This window comes from Hippocampus zosterae, chromosome 12 (assembly GCF_025434085.1).
Source record: "Hippocampus zosterae strain Florida chromosome 12, ASM2543408v3, whole genome shotgun sequence".
In the NCBI taxonomy this organism is placed as follows: domain Eukaryota; kingdom Metazoa; phylum Chordata; class Actinopteri; order Syngnathiformes; family Syngnathidae; genus Hippocampus; species Hippocampus zosterae.
The window spans coordinates 8,659,886-8,684,161 of NC_067462.1; the positions used below are offsets into that span (position 1 = coordinate 8,659,886).

At 42.2% G+C, this 24,276-nt stretch overlaps 1 protein-coding gene across 1 annotated transcript in view; it reads right to left on the reverse strand.

Moving 5' to 3' along the window:
* myo16 (myosin XVI) overlaps positions 1-24,276 on the reverse strand; it is a 73,631-nt gene that overhangs the window by 28,048 nt on the left and 21,307 nt on the right. Inside the window, exons 8-24 of the mRNA XM_052082427.1 lie at positions 22,297-22,372; positions 20,411-20,561; positions 20,179-20,329; positions 19,769-19,879; positions 18,188-18,253; positions 15,908-16,035; positions 14,142-14,247; positions 13,484-13,601; positions 12,487-12,634; positions 12,285-12,402; positions 10,942-11,059; positions 9,776-9,847; positions 9,540-9,681; positions 7,235-7,307; positions 1,751-1,903; positions 1,354-1,554; positions 288-363 (exon numbers count right to left, since the gene is read on the reverse strand). Of these exons, the coding sequence (XP_051938387.1) occupies positions 288-363; positions 1,354-1,554; positions 1,751-1,903; positions 7,235-7,307; positions 9,540-9,681; positions 9,776-9,847; positions 10,942-11,059; positions 12,285-12,402; positions 12,487-12,634; positions 13,484-13,601; positions 14,142-14,247; positions 15,908-16,035; positions 18,188-18,253; positions 19,769-19,879; positions 20,179-20,329; positions 20,411-20,561; positions 22,297-22,372 (2,008 nt within the window). The remainder of the gene's footprint in view (positions 1-287; positions 364-1,353; positions 1,555-1,750; positions 1,904-7,234; positions 7,308-9,539; positions 9,682-9,775; positions 9,848-10,941; positions 11,060-12,284; positions 12,403-12,486; positions 12,635-13,483; positions 13,602-14,141; positions 14,248-15,907; positions 16,036-18,187; positions 18,254-19,768; positions 19,880-20,178; positions 20,330-20,410; positions 20,562-22,296; positions 22,373-24,276) is intronic.

Here is a 24,276-nt window from a genome sequence, read left to right on the forward strand (position 1 = left end):
CATGGAAATTGAAGCAATTAGGCTGCTGGACGCACAAGCAAGTCTGGCAGTCGCACAACGACTAGTCTGTGTCCCTGAGCTGCGACACCTCACATCTGGCACCTTCATCGACAATACATGTACACAGACACTGCTGTCTGCATACCCCCCCCCCCCACACACACACACACACACTCAGACAGAGAGTGTTCTGGAGCGCTGTTGGTTTAGACATGAGTGGATCTTTGTATCAAGTATGCGCTGACGCAACAATGTGCTCATATGCACGCTGCTCAGTGAGTACTTACACTTCATCGTAAACAAGATGTTCTGAGGAAGGGAGTCCTTGTTTTTTATGAGCGATCCTGTGAGGTCATACGCAATCTGGAAAAAAAGAAAGAAAACAACAACAACACAGAATTAGTATCGTCTTCTCTCTTTTTCTTTCCATGGGGAAAACATCACGCCTGGAGGCAATGGCCTGACACAGATAAGAACAACATGGCACAGTTTCAAATTATTTGTAATGAAAAATGTTCCGTTATACTTTTTGGACATGATTTAGGAAGAAGAGCGGTAACGTTTTTTGGTAGTTTTTTGTTGTTTATTTATTAATTTTTTTAAATAAAAATGCTCTTCCTATTCATATCTATCGAATACAGGCAACTAATGGAACACATTATGTTTTATATGAGGCACAACCACTTCATTATGTGCATATAAAGGGTGACTGGGTCAATGGGACTCAAAAAACTGGCTTTCAGACAGTTTTGCATTACGGATGAAAGGATGGTGACATGAAAGCATGATGATTGCAAAGCTACCAAGCACCATATTCCACCTTTAGTAAGTTTTCTGAAATGAATTCCATGTATACAACCCGTAGGACCTGAATAATTAGGATTAAAAAGGAGGGCTCGATGTTCATTAAGGCAGACAGCAGCTAATTTTGCTCTTCTTTGGCCATTTCTCATTATTTAACTGTAGGGTTTGGGTTTCATACACTGGACAAAGGTATTGTATGTATTATCAGGTATTGTATGTAACGTATTGTTTGTCAAGCTCCATTCTGTTGGGCCGCTTTTCCATTGCTCAACTTGCTTTGGAAACTGTGAGTGGTTCGCCTGGTTTGTTGACCGGGAATTAGAATTAGGTCCTGCTTTTGCCGAAGAAAAAGCATCAAAAGACAAGTGAAGCCATGTTGAGCCAAGTAGTGACTGTACAGTGGAAAAGGGAGAGGATTCTACTATAATAAGATGGTAACATTAGATTACATTTCAACATAATTGATTTATGCTTTTGCTAAACGGCACTGCTATCACAGAAGAAAATGGATTCCTCAGCCCTGACATGCTTGGCGTTCATTTTTCTGACCTGGCCGGTATAGTGGCGAACAGTAAAGGTGGGGCCTTGATCTTTGGGTGGCGGGTTTCCATTGCCATCCTTGGTGGTGAAGGAGAGGCTGTGCGTCGGGTTGGACTCAAGCTGGGTGGACAACCTCTTGTAGAGGTTCTGCTCCGTCGGCCAAAGACTCTGACTCTCCTCATCTAAAACGCTGAGCAGTCCTTGAGGCTTCTGGTTCGCAAAGAGACGCCAACATTATGACGTGACGGTGATTTTATTTTGTGCAGCCAGGTGAAATAAATTGAGTCAATTCAAAACTTTTCTTTTTTTTTTAAACTGTATGACATGTATATTGAGGGATTTTTATTTGATTGTGTGACTTATTTTTATTCATTCAATATACTTTTATGTGCAAGTTAAACTGTACCTGAAGAAAGAAGTCCAGAGCAGATGGATGGTTGCTGGGGGATGGCGGGGTTTCCATGGCGATGCCCTCCTGCAGACACTCAGCCTGCTCCTGCTGGAATAGCACCTCAGAGACGTAGCGCCTCAGTCGCTCGTCGGTCATGTTGACACACAGCTGGAACGAACACAACCCACACTTAACAAATCTTCATTGCACATGAAGGGGGTCTTTTGGTTTGACACCCATTAACAAACACCCTTTGGAACATGTTTGGAACATGTGGGTGGGTCGGTCGGTGAGGGGGGGGGGGGTCAATGGGATGTAATTGACAAAACTACATACACAGAAACAAATGGAAGTGGAAGAGGGCCTCCTCGGAGAGGGTCTTTTTCATTTATCACCGTTGTTGATGACACACAGGATGTGTACTAGGAGTTAAACTATAGTTCTCAGCTTAGCTGTGTGTGGGGGGCGGGGGGAATCTCGTGTGGAAATCACAGGTTTTAACATACAGTATACAAGTCATATGCTTAAACTCTAAGAAAACCTCTCGACACTTGATACATGCCACTTAGTGGCGGCTACAAGAGCATGCAAGTACCGACCTACTGTCCCCAAATCTAAAAGGGAAACGTGAACAATTAAGTACCAAATGTTTTTAAATTTAAAAAATATGAAATTCACCCAATTATCATTCAAAACGAATCAGAAACATGCAAATGTTTTGAGAACGGAAAAGATGCTGTTTGGATGTGAACGTCAAACTGATTATTTACATTTATTCCTGGATGGGGGGGGGGGGGGGGGAGTGATTCTGAAGTCAACAAGTGTACCAGGAAGGGACTGAGTTAGTCCTTAGTGGGTTTCCAGAGTGTGTGGAAAACCATTCCAGGTCATGTATAGAGCCGCTTCTCACAGACATAAAGAGTATATTTAGAATGATTGATGATGCATATTTTTATAAGAGCAGCCCCATTGTGAAGCACAAGCAGGTGTGAAAGGTTGTTTCTCATCTGAACAGCTATTCAAGACCCCACGTGAAACCGATTGCTGTATCCCTTTGTGCGAGGCACCCCCCTGTTGATAACTCGAGCAATCATATCTGAGCAAGCTCACGTGTAAAGTGACGGCTGCTTAACTCATTCAGTAACAGCCAATTCTAGACCAAGTCTGAAAAGACGTTTAAAAACGTATTTGGGAGTGAATCAGTTAAACAACACGCTGGCCGACTCCACATCATACCCACGACGGCAAATCATGTGACTCAATGGAGCCGAAATGGATGCAAACAACAACCACAGACAGGAAAAGGGCTGCAGATAACGAGCGCACGTTTACGGCAGGAGTGCACTTAGGGACACAGGTGAGTGCACTCCTGTTTTCCTCTCTGTGTTTGTCTGCTCTATTCGGGGCTTGATTGAGTTAGCTCATTAGCAAAGTGCTGAGCAGGTTCAAAACACACATGCACACACACACACACACTCCTTAATTAACAAGCACAAATGACCCTGATCATGCTGTGCATGTGTAGTGTGACTGAGACTATGTCGGTCAGCTCGCTTGTGTACAAACATATTAACAGTGTGCGGATGTGTCTGTCAGTGCCGTGCGCACATCTATAAGGAGGGATTACAGTTTTATTTGTCTTGACATAGGAGGGGCAATACGTTAATCATTCATCCACGTATCCTTCCATTTTCGACTACAGCCCAAACTTTTAAGTGTCACAAAACATATGATTACTGAACGACGTCCTCCATGATGACCTCGTTTCAGTTTAGTCCCAAATGTACTCACAATAACATGCAATGTTGATTTGCGTGTTTGAACAGAAAACTGAAATACTTAGTAGTGAATAGATTAGTTTATTGTACTTTATGCCATCAAATGGAAAGATTTTTCTACCTGTCACTATACGCCGTGCATGTGTCTGCGTGTTTTGTTAGTTTGAGGTGTCACAGTAGCAAAATATATTCGTCAAAGTAACGGCACTGCTTGTTTATTTGTTTTATTTATTTACTTTGTTTCACAAAAAGCACCTTTTGTTTGCTTTTTGATCAAAAAATGTGTTTTTGGTTCACAAAACCCATGTTCTACTGCCAAGTACTAAAAAAAGCAACAAAGCTTTTTGGTTTCTGGTGAAAGAAGAGATTCAACTCTTTGAATACTGCTGGCAATAAATGTATTCGTAGGCTATGTCCCATTTCATAGATTAGTACCATTTTTATATTACAGTGTAGGGGACAACCCCACTGAGATGGCAAAAAGAGAATACATAAGTCTACAAAAGTAGAAAGAAATAAATTTCAAAAAGAAATTCCAATTCAGGCTACTTCCTGGTTCATGGGGAATGATGTAACATGTGAGGAGTAGATGGGAGGACTCTACCATTTGGATTTTGGGGGAGGTGGGGCTGTTCCACGTCAGATCAAAGAGCGGGGATGAGGAAGGTGAGAAAATCAGCAATTGCACCAACACGTCATGTGGTTCTTAACGGCAAATTTGCTAAACTTTTACAAAGTTATGTGGAAATGAGTCAATGGCAGGCAACATCAAACAAAATAGTATGGTTTGACTTAGAAATTTGCTCAAGGATCATTAATTTTGTCATGGCTGAATTCTGATGCAGTTCTTCTACGGGATTATTGGGTCGGACAAGAGAACGCAAGTGGAGTGGTCAGACAGCATAAATGAAAATCATGCTAACACGCCAACAGCGAAAAGTATCGAATAGGTTGTCTCGCACTTATTCCTTCACACCTACTTATCTCTTCGTGGCCTTCACTTGGATTAGATGACATGTGGAGCCACAAACACGCACGCACATGTACACGCATACTAAAGGTCTTAGAATTCCATTGTCTATTAACACAGCATGCCAAAATGAGCACATGGTCTGTTTAGACCGCAGACAAGAAGAGCTGAACATACCGTTCCATCATCACAAATTTCACACATGATTGGAAGAAACAATGAGTGCAAACAAGCGGGATGTGCTTGACTACATGTAAATACAAATTTACAGGGATTAGCACTTCACAAAACAAAACAATTACAATGAAACACCTAAAGTCACCACAAAATATTTTGCCATTGGCCATCTGACAGATAACACCTTGTGAAGTTACTTGGCTTATATGGTGAGAATTTAACACTAGAATAGATGATTTATTTACAATAAATATAAAGTCAAAATAAAAAAAACATTCAGCCTTTAATATCATTATGTAGATGTGTAGCCTGCAGATGAAGTTCGTTTAAGTTTTGACTAATACAGTCAAATAAAAACGTTTTTTGTATTAAGTGTGATATTTGCTTCATCCCGTTCATACTTAAGCATACACATATACTAATAAAAGTTAATGATTAGAAAACAACCTTCATTAGTCAGGCGAGGTTACAGGAATTGTTCCATCGCCCAGGCAGGGCGAGGGGAAGTCAAAACAATATTTAACAAAACAGTTTCATTTAGGCCCTCTTTGTCCTAACACGGGGGTGCCCATTAGGTAGATCCTGATCTACCGGTAGATCTAAGACAGGTCCCAAGTAGATCCGAGGAGTGTCGAGAAGAAAAAAAACAAACAACCATTTGTGTGTCTTTGTGCATGTTAGTAATATATTTTTTGTGTTAATATACATTGCACACTAATCAGTCTCATTTTCACACAAAAAAATATTTAAAAAATAAAATAAAGCAGGTAAATCTTAAATTTGTGTGTCTGTGTGTGTGCGCGCGCTGGTAAGGGTAGATCCCGTGAGGTTAGTTGATCAAAAAGTAGATCTTCGATCCAAAAAGTTTGGGCTAACAATGACAATGTAATCATTTACACATGGATGTGGGCCTGATGTTGCCATTGTGATCCTGATCTCTCTCTCTCAGACACACACGCGCACACACGTACACCCAATAACCGAGGCAATTGAAATCGTCGGGTCATGTGAGGACGAGCGAAAGTTAAGCCAAGTCAACCGCAGGCTTCACATGATTCGTTACAATTCGAGGCTAAAAATGTTCCGAAAGCAGATGATGAGTGTCACACTTTTTTTTGGGAGGGTGGGTGATTAAACTACATTCCAGAGATGTCAGTGAGTTAATCTTCTGGACCGTCACAAGCTTGAATTGGTGAAATAGTTGAATAAGGGATGACCGTTACAGAAATAAAGATTACATGCAATAAATTATAGCCACTGTATTTTTTTCTAAACTGAACCAGTACACATAGTGTATCATAAAATATGAACCATATGTTATTGAACGGTATTCACAGTATATCATGATTTGCGCCGCATTGTAGCGTGATCACCCCTGAGTCAACACGAACACAGAATCATTCAAGAAGCTGTCTCCGAAAAGTTGTAGTAATTCGACACTTGAAATGAAAATCAAAATGAAAAGAGACATTATAAATGATTCATTAGGTGCTGATGTTTTGGTGAGCAATCCTTTACTCCAATGTGCACAATAGTTTAGTCTCCATCTGTGAGAAACAGTCATTCGCAGACAATTTAAGTTCATCTGTACTTTTTGTGTGTGTGTTTTTATGCAGAAAATGTCTTATTTGGATAATGCACACACCATCTATTCAAGGGACGCGTACAATTTTAGATTTTTTTTTTTTTACCAGCAAGTGAAGCACATTAATACAGTATGTCAAGTGTCAAGTTTCTACTGATTTTCGTGACTTTTTTCCCCCTCTGACCCTCGGGAGAAAAAGCAGTTCAGAGAATGGATGGATATATTCTATGAAGTCCTCCTTAAATATCGCTGTGATGTCCACATTTAGATACAACAAACATGAGTTCCAATCACCCTAAATACTGCCTAAAAGCCTTTTGTTGCAATCTGTTTTGGATTTTAGCAGCATGCTGGAAAAGTGTTTAGCACGCCAGCCTCACTGGTTTCAAGTTCTCGGTTTGACTCTTTGATATGACTTATGCTTGGGTGGGCATTTTTAGGCACTCGGCAGTCCTTCCACTTTTCAAAAGATGCACGTTTATCGAAGACACGAAACTGTCCGTAGGAGTGAATGTGACCGGCAACCAGTCTGGATTTCTTCCATAAGTCGAATGAGGACATGAGTTCGAGAAAATTATAGATGGCGAGGTTTTGATTTGTTTTTCAGTAGATCCTGCTGTTTTGTTTCACAACGGTGATAGCAACATAGTTGAAAAGGAACAGGAATTAATTCTGTGTACAAACAATGGCTGCTGCAAACTGAAATATTAAACTTATTTCCAATTGCTTTTTTATTTGAAAAAAAAGTTTTTTTTTTCTTGTCTGGCCAGTGCTTGACAACACCACTGACAAAAAAAACAAAAAAACAAACAAACAAAAAATTAACAGCGTGTATAAGAGGCGGCTACTATTTGAAGAAATACAGAAACTCCAAAAAAAAGAATAAAACTAAATTATTAAATACCAATCTAAATATTATTATGCCTATAATACAATATTTAAACACATACAATAAGAATGATTAAAGCAAAGAGGAGTGTTTTTCTGACCTGTTCATAACTATTCCTCTGAAATTCTTCAAAACCAAAGACGTCCAGGATTGCAATTTCAAAGGCAGGGTCACTGGAAGATAATCAAATACAGAAAAGCATGTCAAACATATTTTCATGAACACATACATCAACACCGACAGCTGCTTTCATAAATACTTTGTATTTGGTGCGTGCCATGGACAAAGTGAAGGACGACATACTTTTTTCTCTCAAAGTATAGGAGGCAAAAACATCTCACAAGATGAACTTGAGCTATTTGTCCGTGTAAGATAGGCCTTGCCAACCTTTGCCCGGTTCCATGCTGCTCTACAAAGCCCTTTTCACGATGAACTTAGCATGGCGTAGCACGCGGTCTTCAACCATATTCATTGTGTATTTAGTGAATGGGCCACGGGATGGAGCATCGCGGAGCAAGGCTGCGTAGTCTCCAAAAAAAATAAAATAATCTAAAGCGTTTCTAACAGGAGAGTGGCTTGCGGAGCAATTCATAGCTATTTTGGCGGACTTTTTATTTACCGGTAACGGCATGAGGACAACGGAGGAAGCCTTGAAAACCATTTATCAAGACTGAAAGATACATCGGGTCTCCTCCTGCTTCTTCCTAAAATGAGCAAAGAAAAAAGGGCTTTCTTTTGCAAAAATGAAAGATGCACTCAGTCTACTTCTCGTCTAAACTGGTGGGAAAGCCTCACTTTTGACTTCCTGGTAGGCAGCCACGTCAAGCGAGGTACCAGGTGCGTGATTCTCATGCGCGTGCACATTGACACAAATGACTGAGGGGAAACCCGCCCGGTGTGCTCTGAAATGGGAGGGAATAAAATGCAGAGCAAAACAAAAAATGCGAAGATGAACTCAGGGTGTTTTGACGGGGTTTTTGTTGAACGCCATAGCCAACTATTCTGTCCTTATCCACTTATTTGCTGAGGGCTCACATGGAGAAACAAATATGTGCGCCACTTCCTGTGAGACGCTGGAAGAAGAATTTTGGTATTTGTTCCAAGTTTTGTTTTTCGGAGCGGTTTATTTTTGTATGCCCCCCTACCCCATTCGCCCACTTTTCGAAACAATCACCAAGCTCCCCATCACATTGAAAAATGGCTTGGGAACTTCTTGGGGTCCTGGCAGTTGTACGAACAAGCAGAAGTTGACATTTGTGACAATAAGAAACAATGTTTTGTTTTTTCCAATTGGAATTTCCAAATGGATTGAACTACTAAGTTGCTGTCTTGAAAACGGCAGACAAAAATGTAGACACAGCTGTTCCCAAAATTGATGAAGCACTCGTATCAACTTGTTCGGAACATTGCACAGGCGACGAAGCCATACAGGAGTTTGTCAAAACGTGCAGAAGAAAGCTTCACCTGGTGACAGATAAGACAACAAAACAACAACAATGCTAAACACTCTCATGGACACACAACACCTCTTTGCGGGTGCGCGTGTGCATGTGTCTGGTATGGCAAACATTCCCTGAAACCTTGGAAACGTTCCCTAGCATGATGTTCTGCATTTTCCATTTCACTCTTGAGTGTACATACCATTCCCTGCCTGTCATGTAATTCAAACTATTTGACGCTGCGCTACCAGTTTACTCGTAATGTCAACGTTGGGCCTTAAGGCACTTTCAGCTGCGGCGAGTTTGCGGGAGGTTTTCGAGAGGCCCCCTCGGCCTTGATGCGCCGACGGAAAAATGACTGCTTCCCGGACCCGCTGTTTAGACTGCTTTTTGGGGAAACGTAAGCGCCAATCCAGTACGTACTAATGACAGGCGGTTAAAAAAGTGCTAGGCGCGGCCTTGATTGACACGGACCACTTTGTGACAACAACTTTGCAACAGCTTTGACCCCAGAGTTAATTCCACGCGCGCCGTACAGTTACCACAGTGAGACAACAACAAGGAATGGATAGAAGATAGGCGGCAATTCAATTTGCACGTTCGGCACAAGTACATTTTACAAACCGACTCCATGCATGCACCACAGTGATGGTGAAAGGGGTCATAAGGAGGCCTGATCTCTTGACCACAAAGTCCACTCTTCAGATTTACAGACACAGAATACGCGCACCATTTTTCGACTCCTCCAACAGTTATGCCAGCGTACAAAACAGATATTTTTAAAACCTCCCAAAGCCCACATCTCTGTCCCCATGAACCCTTTGGCTGGCTCCCAAGAGCTTGCGATCTTATCAGAAACTCTTTTTCAATAACTTGGACCAGGAATATGCATTTGCAATTTTCATAACTTTTCCAGGTTTTTCATGTCTCCACGAACGCTGACACCAACAATGATGGCATCCTCACCAGACATTGTCGTCGTTTCCTTGCAGGTAGTCATTGATGCAGTTGACCAGGTAGCTGAAAAGACGTCCGTAGATGGTCTTGGCCAGTTGGTCCCTGTACTGCTGGGCCATGTCCACCGTGTGCCGTCGAGTGATTACGTCACCTGACAGGAAACGGAGCGCCTCTTTAAAATATGATTTTACACTACAGTCTACTCCTTAGATTAAATGAGGCCTTTAAACAGTCCAAGGCGGTACCTTTGAAGTACTGAACATCTGAGGTGAGGGCGCTGCATAAGTCACTGCAACACACCTGCAGCATTCCAGCCACTGTGGATGCAAACCACATGACGAACGTAGTAAATGTTTACGTACAGTCTAAACCTCGCTTCATGTGTCCCGAGACCCGGTTTGCAATATTCACCAAAAGAATATACATTTTTATCTTTTTATCATTTTGATCTTGCTGGTAACCGCAAGTTAAAAATGACATGAGAAATGATGCTCTTAGCCATGAGTAACATTGAAAACATACTTACGTCCCTCTTTTGAAATTATATTACTTTTTTATGATCAAATATTATACAACTTTGTTTTCATAATTTGTGACCTTTGTAACAAAACATTTTACTTAAATATATATATATATATTTTATTTATTTTTTTTTTTAAATCTCCAAAATGTGTATCTGGGTTTTTTCCCCCTCCAAAGTATCCAATGTAATTATTTTTAGGAGGAATTAACACTTAATTCTTTTTTTAATTTGTTTTTTCAGGTTGGCCCCAATACTTGTTTGCAAGAAACAAACAAACAAACAACATCAGCTAATTTAAACATGGGGGATTCCATTTTTTTTTTAATTTATTGGCATTAATGCACTCAAAGATCTTTACAAATGATAAAGATGAGCCTGACTGGAGATAGTGCCGTGTGTGACATCATGATGACCTCATAAGCCTGGCTCTTGCTAAATTGATCAGTGGCAGGAAGAATCATGAGGGGATTTCTCAGCAGAGCCCAAAATAAAGAAAACGGTCAAAGCAAGCCAGAAGTTCTTTGCTGACCTCATATGTCCCTGACATCAGCCCGCTTACCCGCTTTGGCCATGATGTCATTTGTTTACCACTGCTCAGGGGCTGCCGAAGCACACGTTCAAGGCTACTAAATAAATAAGACTCAGGGTGAGAAGAAAAGTATTCAATCAACCGGCAATGTGTTTACATGCGGGATCTACCATCACCAGGGTTACCACGCAAGAGTCTGGAACCCGGCACGTGCCGGCAAGCTGCCAAGAGCGACTTTGGGGTGACGACAATGAGGAGCGGAGGAGAAGGGACAATGTGGCAAATAAGATGTGTGCGTTTGAAGCACCGTGGATGAAATGGGACCCAGATCGTATGCTGGTGTGCGTGTGCATACTGACCTCTCTCAAGCAGCTGCAGGTCAGAGGGGAAGGCGCTCTCGCCATCTGTCAGCGCAGTGAAACGCAGATCCCCAATATGGAGCACGGCGGAGAGCAACATAAACACGGAATCCACTTCCTGGTTGACACACAGACAATGGACCAAGTCCTGTACCCTTTTTGCTTTGCTTTGAAAGGGGCGATATGAGGAAAGACAACTTTTCATTGTTTGTAAAGTTCTATAGTTTGTGTCGTTAGCCTTGATTGAATATCTCGTTCTATGTGAAGCAACCCTGTTATGGATTTGATGAAAATAAGACAATCATTTGTATAAAATGTTCTTTACTTACTGACATAAGTCAATTTGCCAGCTTCTACTCTTGAGAGAAAGCTACCATTTGTCCGGATTTGCAACCCTGTTACTGTGATTACAGTGACGGACGGGGTAGTTTAAACAGCAAATAAATTATGTCATGAAAATTGTAGCACTGATCTAAGCCTTTGATAGTTTATAACCTCCAATTGATGAATATGTAGCAGAAAACCTGAAAAGTGAAGGTCTATTTTTCAAGAATTTTAGAAGCCAACATTTCCTCCATTGCTGGAACGATCCCGCCATAACATTGACAAATAAACGTTTAAAGTCGTTTCACTTTATGTAAGCAATAAGATGACATTTGCTATTATACGGTTGAGTTCAGCATTTTGCTGTTTACAGACACCAATGTTTAACTGTCTTTTGTTTCATGAGTCAGTTTTATGCCAAACTTCAACTTTTCCTCCTATTTGGAGAACTTTCCTAGACAGTGAGAACTGGGGCCCAAGAATACTTGGAAAAAATGGTGCACAAGTTTGAGGTTGCGTGTGTGCATATAAGCATTAGTCTGGTCAGAGGATTTTAGTGATACCAGTATCAATACAGTACCTGTGTTTAAATCAATTTTTAAAAATTGCCCATTAAAGAAAAATAATACACTTAAATTGGAACGTTCGGGCGGAAATGTTGCTATTTGCCAATGTGTTTATTGCTGTTGTTGTAGTTTACATTGGTGTAAAATGGCACTCCGTCATATCGAGAGCTGTATTTAATATCTTGGGTTCGGTTCCTCAAAATAATCAAGGTAATCCAAATATTAGAAAGCGAACGCTGTTTACTGCAGTTCAAACAAGTTGAAAATACAATTTTTGCTCTAGTTTTTATATTGGAATTCATTGTGACAGGTGTTCCGAATAATGAACAGGGACTTCGTATTTTTGCATGTTTAACACAGTACTTGAGATTAGAAAGACCACTTAATCGTGAAGCTCATGTCTGTCACTAACCTTAACATTAAAACGGCTTCAAAAGACGCGCCAGTCGATACCTGCTTGTTGAAGCCCACAGCATAAAAGGCTTGCTTGACAGCGCCGAGACGCTCCCTGCTAGCTGTCGAAGCCACAGCCACAGGAGGGCTCCCCACCGGAAGTCCTCCACGAAGATACCTTCACAAAAAACAAGTGTGCCATTGAAAATGGGAGAGAAATACTCCGTTTGATATCATTACGAAGTGAGGAGAGAACACACACCTATGAGCCAAGACGTTACTGAGGTTGAGTGCGCTCTTTTCCTCGGGTGACAAGCCCTCATCCATCAGATAGAAGATGTTGAAGCTTCGTTGCTGAAGAGGACACTGGACCACACGAGACTTCTCCAGCATGTACGTGTACACACGCGCTACAACATCAACACAGATTCACACGAATAACAGTCTTAAGTCAAATTATTAGTGGAAGCCGCTTATAAATTCCAGTACTAATTGGTACAAACTAAATGGGAGGAAAGTAGGCAAGCAGTGCTGAAAATATGAGTCTTTACTTCCCCCTGCTGGAGCTTGACGTCATTGCACTAATTTAAAGCACGCGTGGGTGGTGGAACAGACAGACTTGATTATTTATTTATTTTTGTACAAAATATTATAATACTATACATTATTTAGCATAATTCAATCATTGATTCATAAAGGTCCAGAGTAAGCAGCAAAAATGGTGAACAGAAAATGTTTTCGTCACCTTTTGTGCATTGCACTTAAATACTATTTTGTCAAAAATAAAATGAAAATATTTAAATTATGTTCAGCACGCAGATTTAGCAACAGTATAGAAGCGTCTTAAAAGGTCAGGAATAATCTCTGTATTTCTAATGCTCTGTCTGTTTTGTAGTTAAATAACAGAATGTAAAGATAAAAGATGAAAATCTTACAGTCGAAGAATCTCTCAGTATATTGCAGGACAAACAATAATTAACAATAAACCACAATAATTAACAATAAATACAAGTGTTCAAAAAAACAACAACAAGCATTATTTCTTTGTAAGAGTTCAATTTTTGATGGAGCATCTCATTCAAATGTTTAGCAATCGTATATAATTTTCAACAAAAACATATTACAGTACTCCACAATATGTCTCAATAAACACTACCTGTCAATAAAAGACATACTGTCATTTTTTTGCAATTCAGCCAAGCTCTCAATAAATTGAGGGGTGAAACTAAATTCGGATTTTTAAAAGTTGTGTTAATTACCTCTGAGCAGCATCCTCCCCTTCTCACAGTACTGGATGGTCGACAGTTTGATAAAGCGACTGGAGTTGCTGTTCCTCTCCGTCTTTGCGTGCCCGAAAGCCTCCAGAAGACAATTCACCTGCATGATTCAAAAGAAAATTTGATATGCGAAATCTATTCTTCTCCATGGTTTACTTCCTACCACCAGGTGTCAGTGTACATCTATATACTGTCGTGTATATCGAGTCAAGTGCAGTGTTGTGTAGAATGCCAAGTTGTCACGAGATGATAAGCACACTGACCCACATATCGGCTGCGTGCATGGGGATGACTTCACAGCGCTTGTTCTCACGAGCTAGACGCTTTGCCAACCAGCAGGGAGACTCAGAGGCAAGAGCTGAGCAGGGTTTAAAAGCGGCAAATATGTCGTGACACCACTACCAAAGGGAATTACTACAAAACTCAGTATTACTGAGCACCCCAGGTTAAAATTGAGATTTGTGTTTATTGCATGAGTGGAATGCTTGGTTATTGTGAATGAACCCTCCAGTTAACATTGTACTCTATGGTTTTCTTGTCCTCAACAAGTACCACTATCATAACAAACTGCGAAGGTCAATTTGTTTATTTTGGTGGCCCGTGATGACCTGAGTGATTCTGTTGCAAGATCCAAACTTACGTGTTCCATTCTGCGTTCCAGTGCGAAGCCTTTGGGGCTGGATCTGGCTGTCAGGTGTCGCACGATGTGCTTACCGGCCTCCGTTTTCCCCGATCCGCTTTCACCGCTAAAAGACACAAAAAGGAAAATGTCAGACAGTGAATTGCAATGCATACCACACGGTCCAATTTGTGGCTGTTGATGAGCCCACATACTGTTACTGCCCTGGTGTTTCCACTACCGGAGGCCTGTTGTACTACATATACGGCTGCAGTCCATGTCGTGACGCATCCACCCACAGCAGCAGCAGATGGCCGCAGAAGGTCAGAAGGCCTCCCTAATGGTCACAGTGTGTTGCTCATTTTGTCAGAGTGTATTTCCTGCACAGAGGTCCGCTGAGTCTGAGGTCCAAAGGCTTTCTTCCCGCCGTCTTTTCTTTGAACCGTTATTAGGCTTGAAGGGCGTTTGGTTAGTGAGTTGGCCTCGGGGATTATGGCTGTTGATTGAATGTCTGTAAACATGGAGGGGGCGTGCAGGGCCCACTGACATGCAGTTTTGGGGTGGCTAATTGCAGTTTCAAATCTTGGGCATGGGGAGATATTTTGGTTCATCACTTTGGATTACATTATAGAAGATAGATTTTAAGGTTCAGTTTATATTGGTTTCTGGTGACGGGTAAAAATAATCGCATTCGGTCAATGAAGGATGAAAACGAACAATGCCCTACTTCACAATGCTAATCCACCTATGAAGAAATAACGCTCAGCGCTTGATTGGCGCACCTATGCCGTGGCACAAATGTTGCCGTATTGTGTTTTTGGGGTGATTACATTCCTCGCCACGTGTTTGTAAATTAGGCAGACGAGCCTCCGCCGTTGCAGAGCTGCACGGGTGTTTCCTTGGAGATGTGCCCGGCGGAGTGACGATTAGGTGGCAGAAAATTGTTTGAAGTCCATGCCTGCTCAAAACAAGTCTGAAACATATTTTAACACAACATTGAGGCTTTATAAGCCACCAAATTTATGCCTTAAGTGGTTTGAAGGCCTGCACATATATCCAAAAACCAATTCAAATGTGCAACTGCTTGCAACACAAATCTAGGAAACACAAAAAAGACACACTACTGACTGCAAAAGCCAGATAATTGCCCATTTTTACAACTAATCCAACAAGAAAGGAACCAATGCAATCTGTATTGGATCTCGGCGCTCTAGACACAGTAACCCATAAATACCTCTTGAACGAATGTCACCGTTTTAGACGTGTATCTACAATCCTTTTGAAAAAATGGTGAAGCAAAACCAGCAATCTCCTATTTAGTGCCGTGAAAAAGAAGTAAGATAAGCAAAAAGTGAGAGAGAAAAAAAGAGAGCGTAAAAGGCAGGACGAGGAAAGGTCACGGTCCGAGCATGCATGTGTGTGTGCAAGTGTGTGCGTATGAGCGAGATGGATAGCCTGTGGCCAGGGTGCATTAACTCACTGCCAGATTGGTTACAACTCAGCAGGAATGCTGCTGGAGGGTTGGAGCCAAGCGTAATTGCAATCAAGGAGCTGCCTCCGTCAGGCCAAGCGCAAAGCGTGTGACGCCACAACACTCCGAACGCATAATCATCGGTATGTGAACACGAAACAGGCCCGCAGCTATTTATCTCTCAGAGGGGATGTTTAACAGGTGTTGAAACAGAAGGGACAAACTTGATTCTCTCTTTTTTTTTTTTTGGCAATTATTTCACTCTGCTGACTTTTTGCCTCAGTGCAACGAGGGCGGTTCAGGTTGGGACACGCACCTTAAGATGAAACATTGGGGTCGTCTCTCCTGGAGCATCATGTGGTAAGCTCTCTCCGTCGAGGAAAAGATATGAGGGGGCAGAGAGGAGCATAGGCGGCCTGTGGAGCTCAGGTACAACTGACTCACCTGACGGAGACAAACAAACATAGCCATGACTTGTTAGCTTGCAAAGTTACAGAACCGGGCTGGTAGTTCACACTTTGTTGGTGATCGTATGAACACAGCAAGAAAGATGACACCCTTGCAGAGTTTCATTGCTCGGCTGCACGAATTCTGCGACAATTCACCCGAAACTTTGAAACACAAAGAAAATGTGATAAATACGAGACAGGACAGCAAGGGAGGAGCGCCGTCGTATCCCATCTGACACTGTCCTTTATTAGATTCTGGCTGTTGTTTGTTTGATCAATGGCTGACTTTAGAAATGTCGGCAGGCAGAAAAATCGTAGTCGCAGCGCAACGAAAGAATACGAGTTTCAAATTTTGATTGGATGTCCGGTTCGCGGTCTGAGCAGTTTGTAGGCCACCTGAAATAAGAGGGTGACAGCCAGCCAGCAGACTGCCGATGTTGTGACATATGTCCTCCTCGCACCTCCCAGGGGGACGGACGGAGCTTGGCAGGAGAACATGTCTCGTCCGATCAAGTCCAAATCCTCCAAATGTGCCATTTGGAATAAAGTGCATATTGCGTCATTTACTCTGGAGTTGCGCACGGCTCCAGCCCTGATTTCTTGATGCACAGTCAGCCTTACGCTGTGCATTGCTGACAGGAAGAATGCATTATTTATCAACCACAAAGTCCATTTCACATCTTTATGTCTCTCTACTAGGCAGCCATTATTGTGCATCTTTTAATGTGCACGGCAAAGACAACCCCACGTTGAAGCAGTTTGACAGTTTCGGAAAAATTCAAATGATAGCATTAAAATGTAATGTGAATTGCAAATTAACTGAATTGCAACACTGCCATTTTTTATGTACTGCAAGTGTGCATGTATAGGGATTGCTTCAGGGGGTGTACTGTGCCTGTTACCCTCAAGCTAGGACAGGCTACAGTTCAGCCGGTACTCTTATCAGGATTCCTGATACATGTTGCGTCCATATAGTTTTATGGTAAACAAAACAATCCACTGTTATAACTTATACAGCGAGCTACTATTTTCTATGTCAAGTCAAGCATCAGACACTCAAATGTTATCCAAACAAGTCATGCAAAAAAAAGTCTTGTTTAATCATACCTGGGTTGAATGCCTGGATTCTTCAAAAAATGTAATAAAATAAAAATACATATTGACATGGCGGCCCGGTAGTCCAGTGGTTAGCACGTCGGCTTCACAGTGCAGAGGTACCGGGTTCGATTCCAGCTCCGGCCTCCCTGTGTGGAGTTTGCATGTTCTCCCCGGGCCTGCGTGGGTTTTCTCCGGGTGCTCCGGTTTCCTCCCACATTCCAAAAACATGCGTGGCAGGCTGATTGAACACTCTGAATTGTCCCTAGGTGTGAGTGTGGGTGCGAATGGTTGTTCGTTTCTGTGTGCCCTGCGATTGGCTGGCAACCGATTCAGGGTGTCCCCCGCCTACTGCCCGAAGACGGCTGGGATAGGCTCCAGCACCCCCGCGACCCTAGTGAGGATCAAGCGGCTCGGAAGATGAATGAATGAATATTGACATACAGGGCGGCCCGGTAGTCCAGTGGTTAGCACGTCGGCTTCACAGTGCAGAGGTTCGATTCCAGCTGCGGCCTCCCTGTGTGGAGTTTGCATGTTCTCCCCGGGCCTGCGTGGGTTTTCCCCGGGTGCTCCGGTTTCCTCCCACATCCCCAAAAAAACATGCATGGCAGGCTGATTGGGCGCTCCAAATTGTCCCTCGGTGTGAGTGTGGGGGTGGATGGTTGTTCGTCTCTGTGTGCCCTGCAATTGGCCGGCAACTGTTTCAGGGTATCCCCCGCCTACTGCCCGAAGATGGCTGGGATAGGCTCCAGCACCCCCTGCGACCCTAGTGAGGATCAAGCGGTTCGGAAAATGGATGGATGGATATTGACATACATGGGGTTGAATGCATAGATTCTTCTTCTTCAAAAAAAAAAAGGAAAACCAGGTCCTTGCCAGTGAATGACTGAATATTAAACAGACAGATTAGGGTAAGAAAGTGCAATGCATTCTGGTTCTTGTAATATTTCACCTTTTTTGGGGGTGCGGGGGGGTTATTTTGTTAAGTCAGTTGAAGAGCGCATGAAATCGGCTTTGCTGTCTGATAGCATAGAGGTTTATCGAATGCTTACCAAAGTGGAGTAGATGGGCAGCTCTTTGTTTGGGTTGACCAGCAAAAGAATGTGTCCAATATAAGTCTGGAGAAAGCCAAAAAAAACAAACAAAAAAAACATCTTTGTCAGTATGTCAACTGGTTTTGTTTTTTTTTTGTAATTGGCGTTAAACAGTTGTACACTGACCAGAATGCGACCTTAGAAATGACCATGTACTGCTAAAAGACATCATTTGCACCCTCCTACGCAGTGTTCACTTACTCTTGGGAGGTCATTTGGAAAAGTAGAGCACAATTGGTGCCCTTAGAAGTTAGGCATTAACCTCCGGTCTCTTCACGAAGAGTCCCTTAGGAGCTTTTGAAAGCTGAAAGCGTGTATTGGCCTTGCTGGTTCAAGGTTGATGACCTGAACGTATTTTACGAGGTTGACCAGTGTGTCCAAGAGGGTAAACAACTTTTTGGAACGCATGAGTGAACAATCCATCTATGGTTTAATGATGGTTGTCCACATTGCCGCTTCAATTGATGCTTTCTTTTCTTCGTTGCTGGCAGCAGGTGAAAGAACCCTCATCAAAAGTCGTCATCCCTGACTACCCCTGCTGGGAGCATATGGAGCCATCACAGTCTTTGTCCTCATTTTATCACAATTCCAACCGCTCTTTTTATTGGACAGGCTCGATTTTTAGGAAGTACATGTATATTGCTTTTTTCAATTTCAATTTCTCATCCACTGGTTTATTGATGCATATTATAATTTATAGACCATACATATCATAATAATGTTTCACAGTAATGCTTACTGTGTATTAAATATTAAAATGTATCATGGAGAGAAAGCAAACAGCCGCATCAACCGGATCACCCCTACTGGCTGTTTTTTAATAACACTGCGATCATTTCTTGAAATGTAATTTATGAAATACAACAGAGGCAAATTGATTAGATATCCTCTTCATTTCGAAAAGTAAATCAACACTTGCAAACAAGGCTAACCGCAGTGTGTTTACTTGACACAACCGGATCACAATGTGTGAGTGGGTCCTTTGTCCCTGAAGGTGAAATTGCACTCGATTCCATCAAATGTGCGGCGACATCGGCATGATTGCAGCGTTTTACCCCGCGTAATTCTTCTGTCTTGACAGTCATTTCTACTTTCTTCTTCAAGCCACTTGATTCCCTGCAATTGTGCCCCCCCCCTGCTGTGGACACATATGGGCCTCCACGTTAACACACATTCAGCATGTGCTGTGTAGGTCTAAGTTTTGCTTTCAAGTGTGGTTTCCCATTGGCTAAATACAGTCAGAGGACAAGGGAATTGCATGCATTTAAAATAGGGGCAATTGTGGAAGATGGAGGCAATTCAGCCCTGAATGCATCCATTGATTTTCTTCCCCCCCTATCGATTTAATTGAGATTGATTTTCTTTCATTGTCACTGGTGCAGACTCTTGTGTTTTATTTTGCCGCGTTATATAGCAGCGGCAGACAGCGGCGTAGTCAAGAAGAGGAACAAAGTGTGTGGCGCTTAAACTTGAAAACCCGGGTGAATAAAGGCTCCCGTTTTATTAGGGAGATCTGCATCATCCAAGGCGGAGACTTACATATATTTGGTCGTTGCCAAAACGCTTCTGCATCTCGTAGAGGAGGCTGCTGTCTGTCAGCTCGCTGAGGGATGCAAGGTCATCGTTAGGTGCTGGGGGCATCAGCTTGACCTGAGGAGAAACGCACAGTGAGAACTGGAAGATGTCAGTTCCACGTGAACCACTTTCAGCCAACACCATCATGGATTGTTAAAAAAAATCAAATCAAATAAAGAAATAAAATGGAGTCTCTAAATGGCAATTTTCACCTATTGTGGGTGGGGCTGGATGTACACCCCAAGATAAGATAGTACCATAATTTCTCCATTAAATGTGGTGTCCCACTTTTCCACCGTGTCTCGTCTTAGATTGTATCGTGTCACAAGTGACCCTGTTCTGAGGACTCAAGAGTGGCAAAAAAAGCAAATTGCCTGTTCCAGTTTGGTTGTTCCTAAACTGAAGGGGCCATCCAGGATGTTATCCAGCGAAGGCTGCCGGCTGAGCGCCCCACCCGCCTCTCGAAACATGGCCCACTTCTCGAGGAGGCTGTCCCGTTTCGCTATGGGGAGGCCCAGAGAGTTCCTGTGAGGTAAATAAAGGGTGTGAGGGTCCCATTTCAGAGCGAGGCAAGAGGCGGATGAAGGCGCAAAGTATTTAACCTACAATTTTTTGACAGGGGTGTTGAGGTCATGTGATCCGCCGTCACAGTGTTGGTCCGTGGAGAGCAGAGGGGTGCGGGGGTCCTTCAGCTTGTGCGGCCAGCGGGTCTCTCCACTCAGCAGTAAGTCAGCTATGTGCTCTGATGCAGCAATGTCTGAGGACAGTTGAGCCAAAATCCAAATCAAGAGACATTAAAGGATGCGACGGGTGAGGAACAGGAGACTCAAGAAGAGGGTGTTGTGACATACGTTCTGGGCGTATGTAGGGTCTATGGATCTGTTAAACATGACATAGGACCTTGTGGGTTTTGTGGAGCTCCCTTTGCAGTATGAGACTTTTGTGGTTTCTGGCAAGTCATCAAACTTTGCTGCCATACTCTGCCAACATGCCATTACGAAAAACCAAATTACAGGGGAACCTCAGTTTGCTCTGATCCTGGCACGTGACATTTCGAGACCTTGATGTTATATTATCCAACAGGCACGCAAAGTATTTATGGCCTCTGGGCTCCTTTTCATACAAACATTTACTCTAATTATGACATTTCAAGGTTAAAATTAGTGTAATAAAATGTCATTGTGCACAAGAACGCACCCCGAGTTCCCACTGTATACATTTTTCATTTGATTGGGTGATATTTATTACATATTACAATGTTATAACTACATTAGCGTGCAGGCTAGTGACTGCTATGTGTTCTGCTGCCGCCCAAATAAGTGAAACGTTGTCATCACAGAGGATCTCCTCGGTTCATTTTTGTCAAGGGCCACATTGTCACTGTGGTTTCTTTGAGACGGTCATCATGACTGTGAAATCATAGAAATGTTTTATCATCTTATCATAGAATTACATATAAACAATAAGTGGAGGTACTGTATAAATCGCTTTAAAATCAGAAGTCTCAGACAATAGTTTGTTCAATTATTGCTCAGGTTACAATAAAAATGAGGGTGGTCACAAAATAAAATGTTTGCAATACCTCAAGGTATTGCAAACTATGATTCATTGCTATGATTCATTTCATAACACAATTGATTTTTACGTGAATGATAGAAGCTGATGCACATGATTTGCTTTCACGGGCCACAAAAAATGATGTGGCGGGACAGATCTGACCCCTGGGCCTTGAGTTTGATACCGGTGCCCGAAAGCCTATTCACAATGAGTGTCACATTAATGTGACGTATACGCATTTCTAATTTGCTAGTAATAAGACAAAATCTCAAGGACAGGTTTGTCTTTGAAAGACAACCAAACCGCCTGTGTTTCGGACCTGCATTTTTGTGATCGGCATGCCTACAAAATTTCACTTTCACATTCGATGCTTAAGTCGAACTATTTTACACTCGAGCATCACTTAGGGCTTGATCGGACACGCAGGCTTCATTGGAGTTGACGACCCCCAAGCGCGGACTCTCATCATTTACTTCCATTCGTCATGCACAAGCTGAAGAATGGATGAAAGGCTCTCACGGAGAAAGATGGGGAGGAGGATCATGAAGGTCTCTGAAGGCTTATCTCGTGCGTGTTGTGAGCCCACCAGCTAGAGAGGGCAGCTATTGATTATGGCCAGAGTGATGCAGGCTCACAATAAATGGCCACCGGCAGACAATGTATTTGCTTTGACACGGTGGAAAGGTTACAGCAGAGACCTTAAAGATATACTGTGTGTATATATATATATTTATTTATTTTTATATTTTTATGATTAGCGCTAACATCCAATGCTGACATTGTGCATAGGTGAAATCAGACACGTGTAAGGTGTGAGTGACATTTTTCTACTCAATGACTAATTCGCTTTTTTTGTCCGTTTAACATGAGCAGAATGATTGTTCAAGCCATGTAAAAGCTGTGTGTGTGTGTGTGTGTGTGTGTGTGTTTGTTACCTGAGGGCTTGTCTTGGTTGCAGTTCAACAATGTGGGGTTGGCTCCATGCTTCAGGAGTTGACTAACGATGCTCGTCTATGAGGGATGGAATAAAAAGATAATCACTAAAAGAAGTTTGTAATGTTCACATTCATTACTCTGGATTTTTTTTTCGGTCAAGGGTAGTGATTGATTTTGAAAACAACTGGTACTTGAGCAAGTTCACTGCTTATTGATTGAATCGTCAATAAGATGGCCGCTAATAGTTACTTCAACGGGGGAAAAAAAAGTTGGAACAAGTGCAATCCACTGACTGTTTATTGCCCTAGTTCATTCGATTGTTTTGTTGTTGTTTTTTTTCCCCCCATTTTATTTCGTCATAATTAATTCCAGTCGAGCAGAACCAATTGTTTTTTTCCATTAACATTTTCCGCTCAGATGCATCAAAATAATCACTAAAATTAATGGAAAATAATTTTAGCTTAAAGGGGACCTATTTTAAAATTTGTAATGGCTTGTACAGTATACAAACAGTTAGTTCTCTGGAGAGTCCACTCACTTATATCCAGTGTGGAATGAAACAACCAAGTAAACCTCTTATCTGACCATTTCCTGAAACGTGTCTGTGACCGAGCCTTTCTAATTTACATAAAGACCTTCCACACCAATTTTTTTCTGCCCATGACATAATCAGGTGAATTGAGTGAAGATCCAGAGTCACTTTCAGGCGACGGAGTTCAGCTGTTCGATCACATTTTCTGAAAGACAATCACGCAGAAACAATTCCCCCATGGGTGTGCCGCCCCCTGCTATCATGTCAAAGCCAAAAGGTAAGCAGAGCTGCATTGCATATTGATTGCATGGTGAAGTTGTTGAGAATGGTATTTCTGCTTTGGTCATCAAGTGCTGTTTTTGTCTTTGTAGTGTCTTTATGCCCCCCACACCCACACCCACACACACACATACACACACAATCTGAGCTATGCTCCTCAAGAAGCCAATCGAGACGCTGAATTCAGGTTGTCAGGGTAATTATTTTTTTTTATCCTTAAAACAATCTTTCATCAAAATAATAACCAACGCAACACATTTTTTGGTGTGTATGTGACTCAGCACATTCACTGTAGCGGCTGTTCAAAAATTAGTCCAGAATACCTTCCAAGAGTCACACACTGTCAGCCGTGCTCACAACCTATAAATACTGACTTAGACGTCATTAACAAAGCAGAATCTCAACCTTCTGCAGTACCCACGAGGACAAGGAAAAGGTCATCCGGTTATTTTGACCCCTACAAAGAGAATAATCATACTCCTAAAATCAATTGAACGTTTGTAAGCTGCGACAAAGAGTCTTAAAAGAAGTCAACTTTTAAGATAAAAAAAAACATGGCTTCCTATTCCCAAATCTTTCACATGTACCTTCATCATTAAATAAAATAAATGAATCCACACTCAGCAGAGACATGGTCTAAAACATTTCATTAAAAGGCATTTTTAATCCCCTCGCATATACTGAAAGAATTTAAAAACTCTATCCCCGGAGGGGTCACCGGTGCTCTCACTTATCTCAATGTAGGACGAGCGAGGTTTAATTAACTGTGGCAATAGGGTCATACGTCTTCTTAAAGTTGAGAGTGTGGAGCGTATGCAACATTGCGCAGGGGGTCTTTGGGTTTTATGCCCCGGCTAGAGTTACACTTGGCCGTTAATGTTTCCAGGCAACCGTTTGTTATGATGGCGTACCTTTCCGTTTCTTGGCATGATTGTGGCAGCCATGATGTCACGTGGCACCAATAAGGACCCGATTTACTAAGACCTCAAATAGTGGCTGCTCAGTTGTGTGTTCATTCAGAGATTGCACATCGTTCAGGAGTTCTAAAATTGCATGCTGAATAAATAAGATGTTGGGATAGTTGGTTTGGTTGGTTCTCCAGGGTGTAGGCCACCTCTTGCGCGAAGGCCCCAGCATACCCGCAAACCCGATGAGGATAAGCGGCATA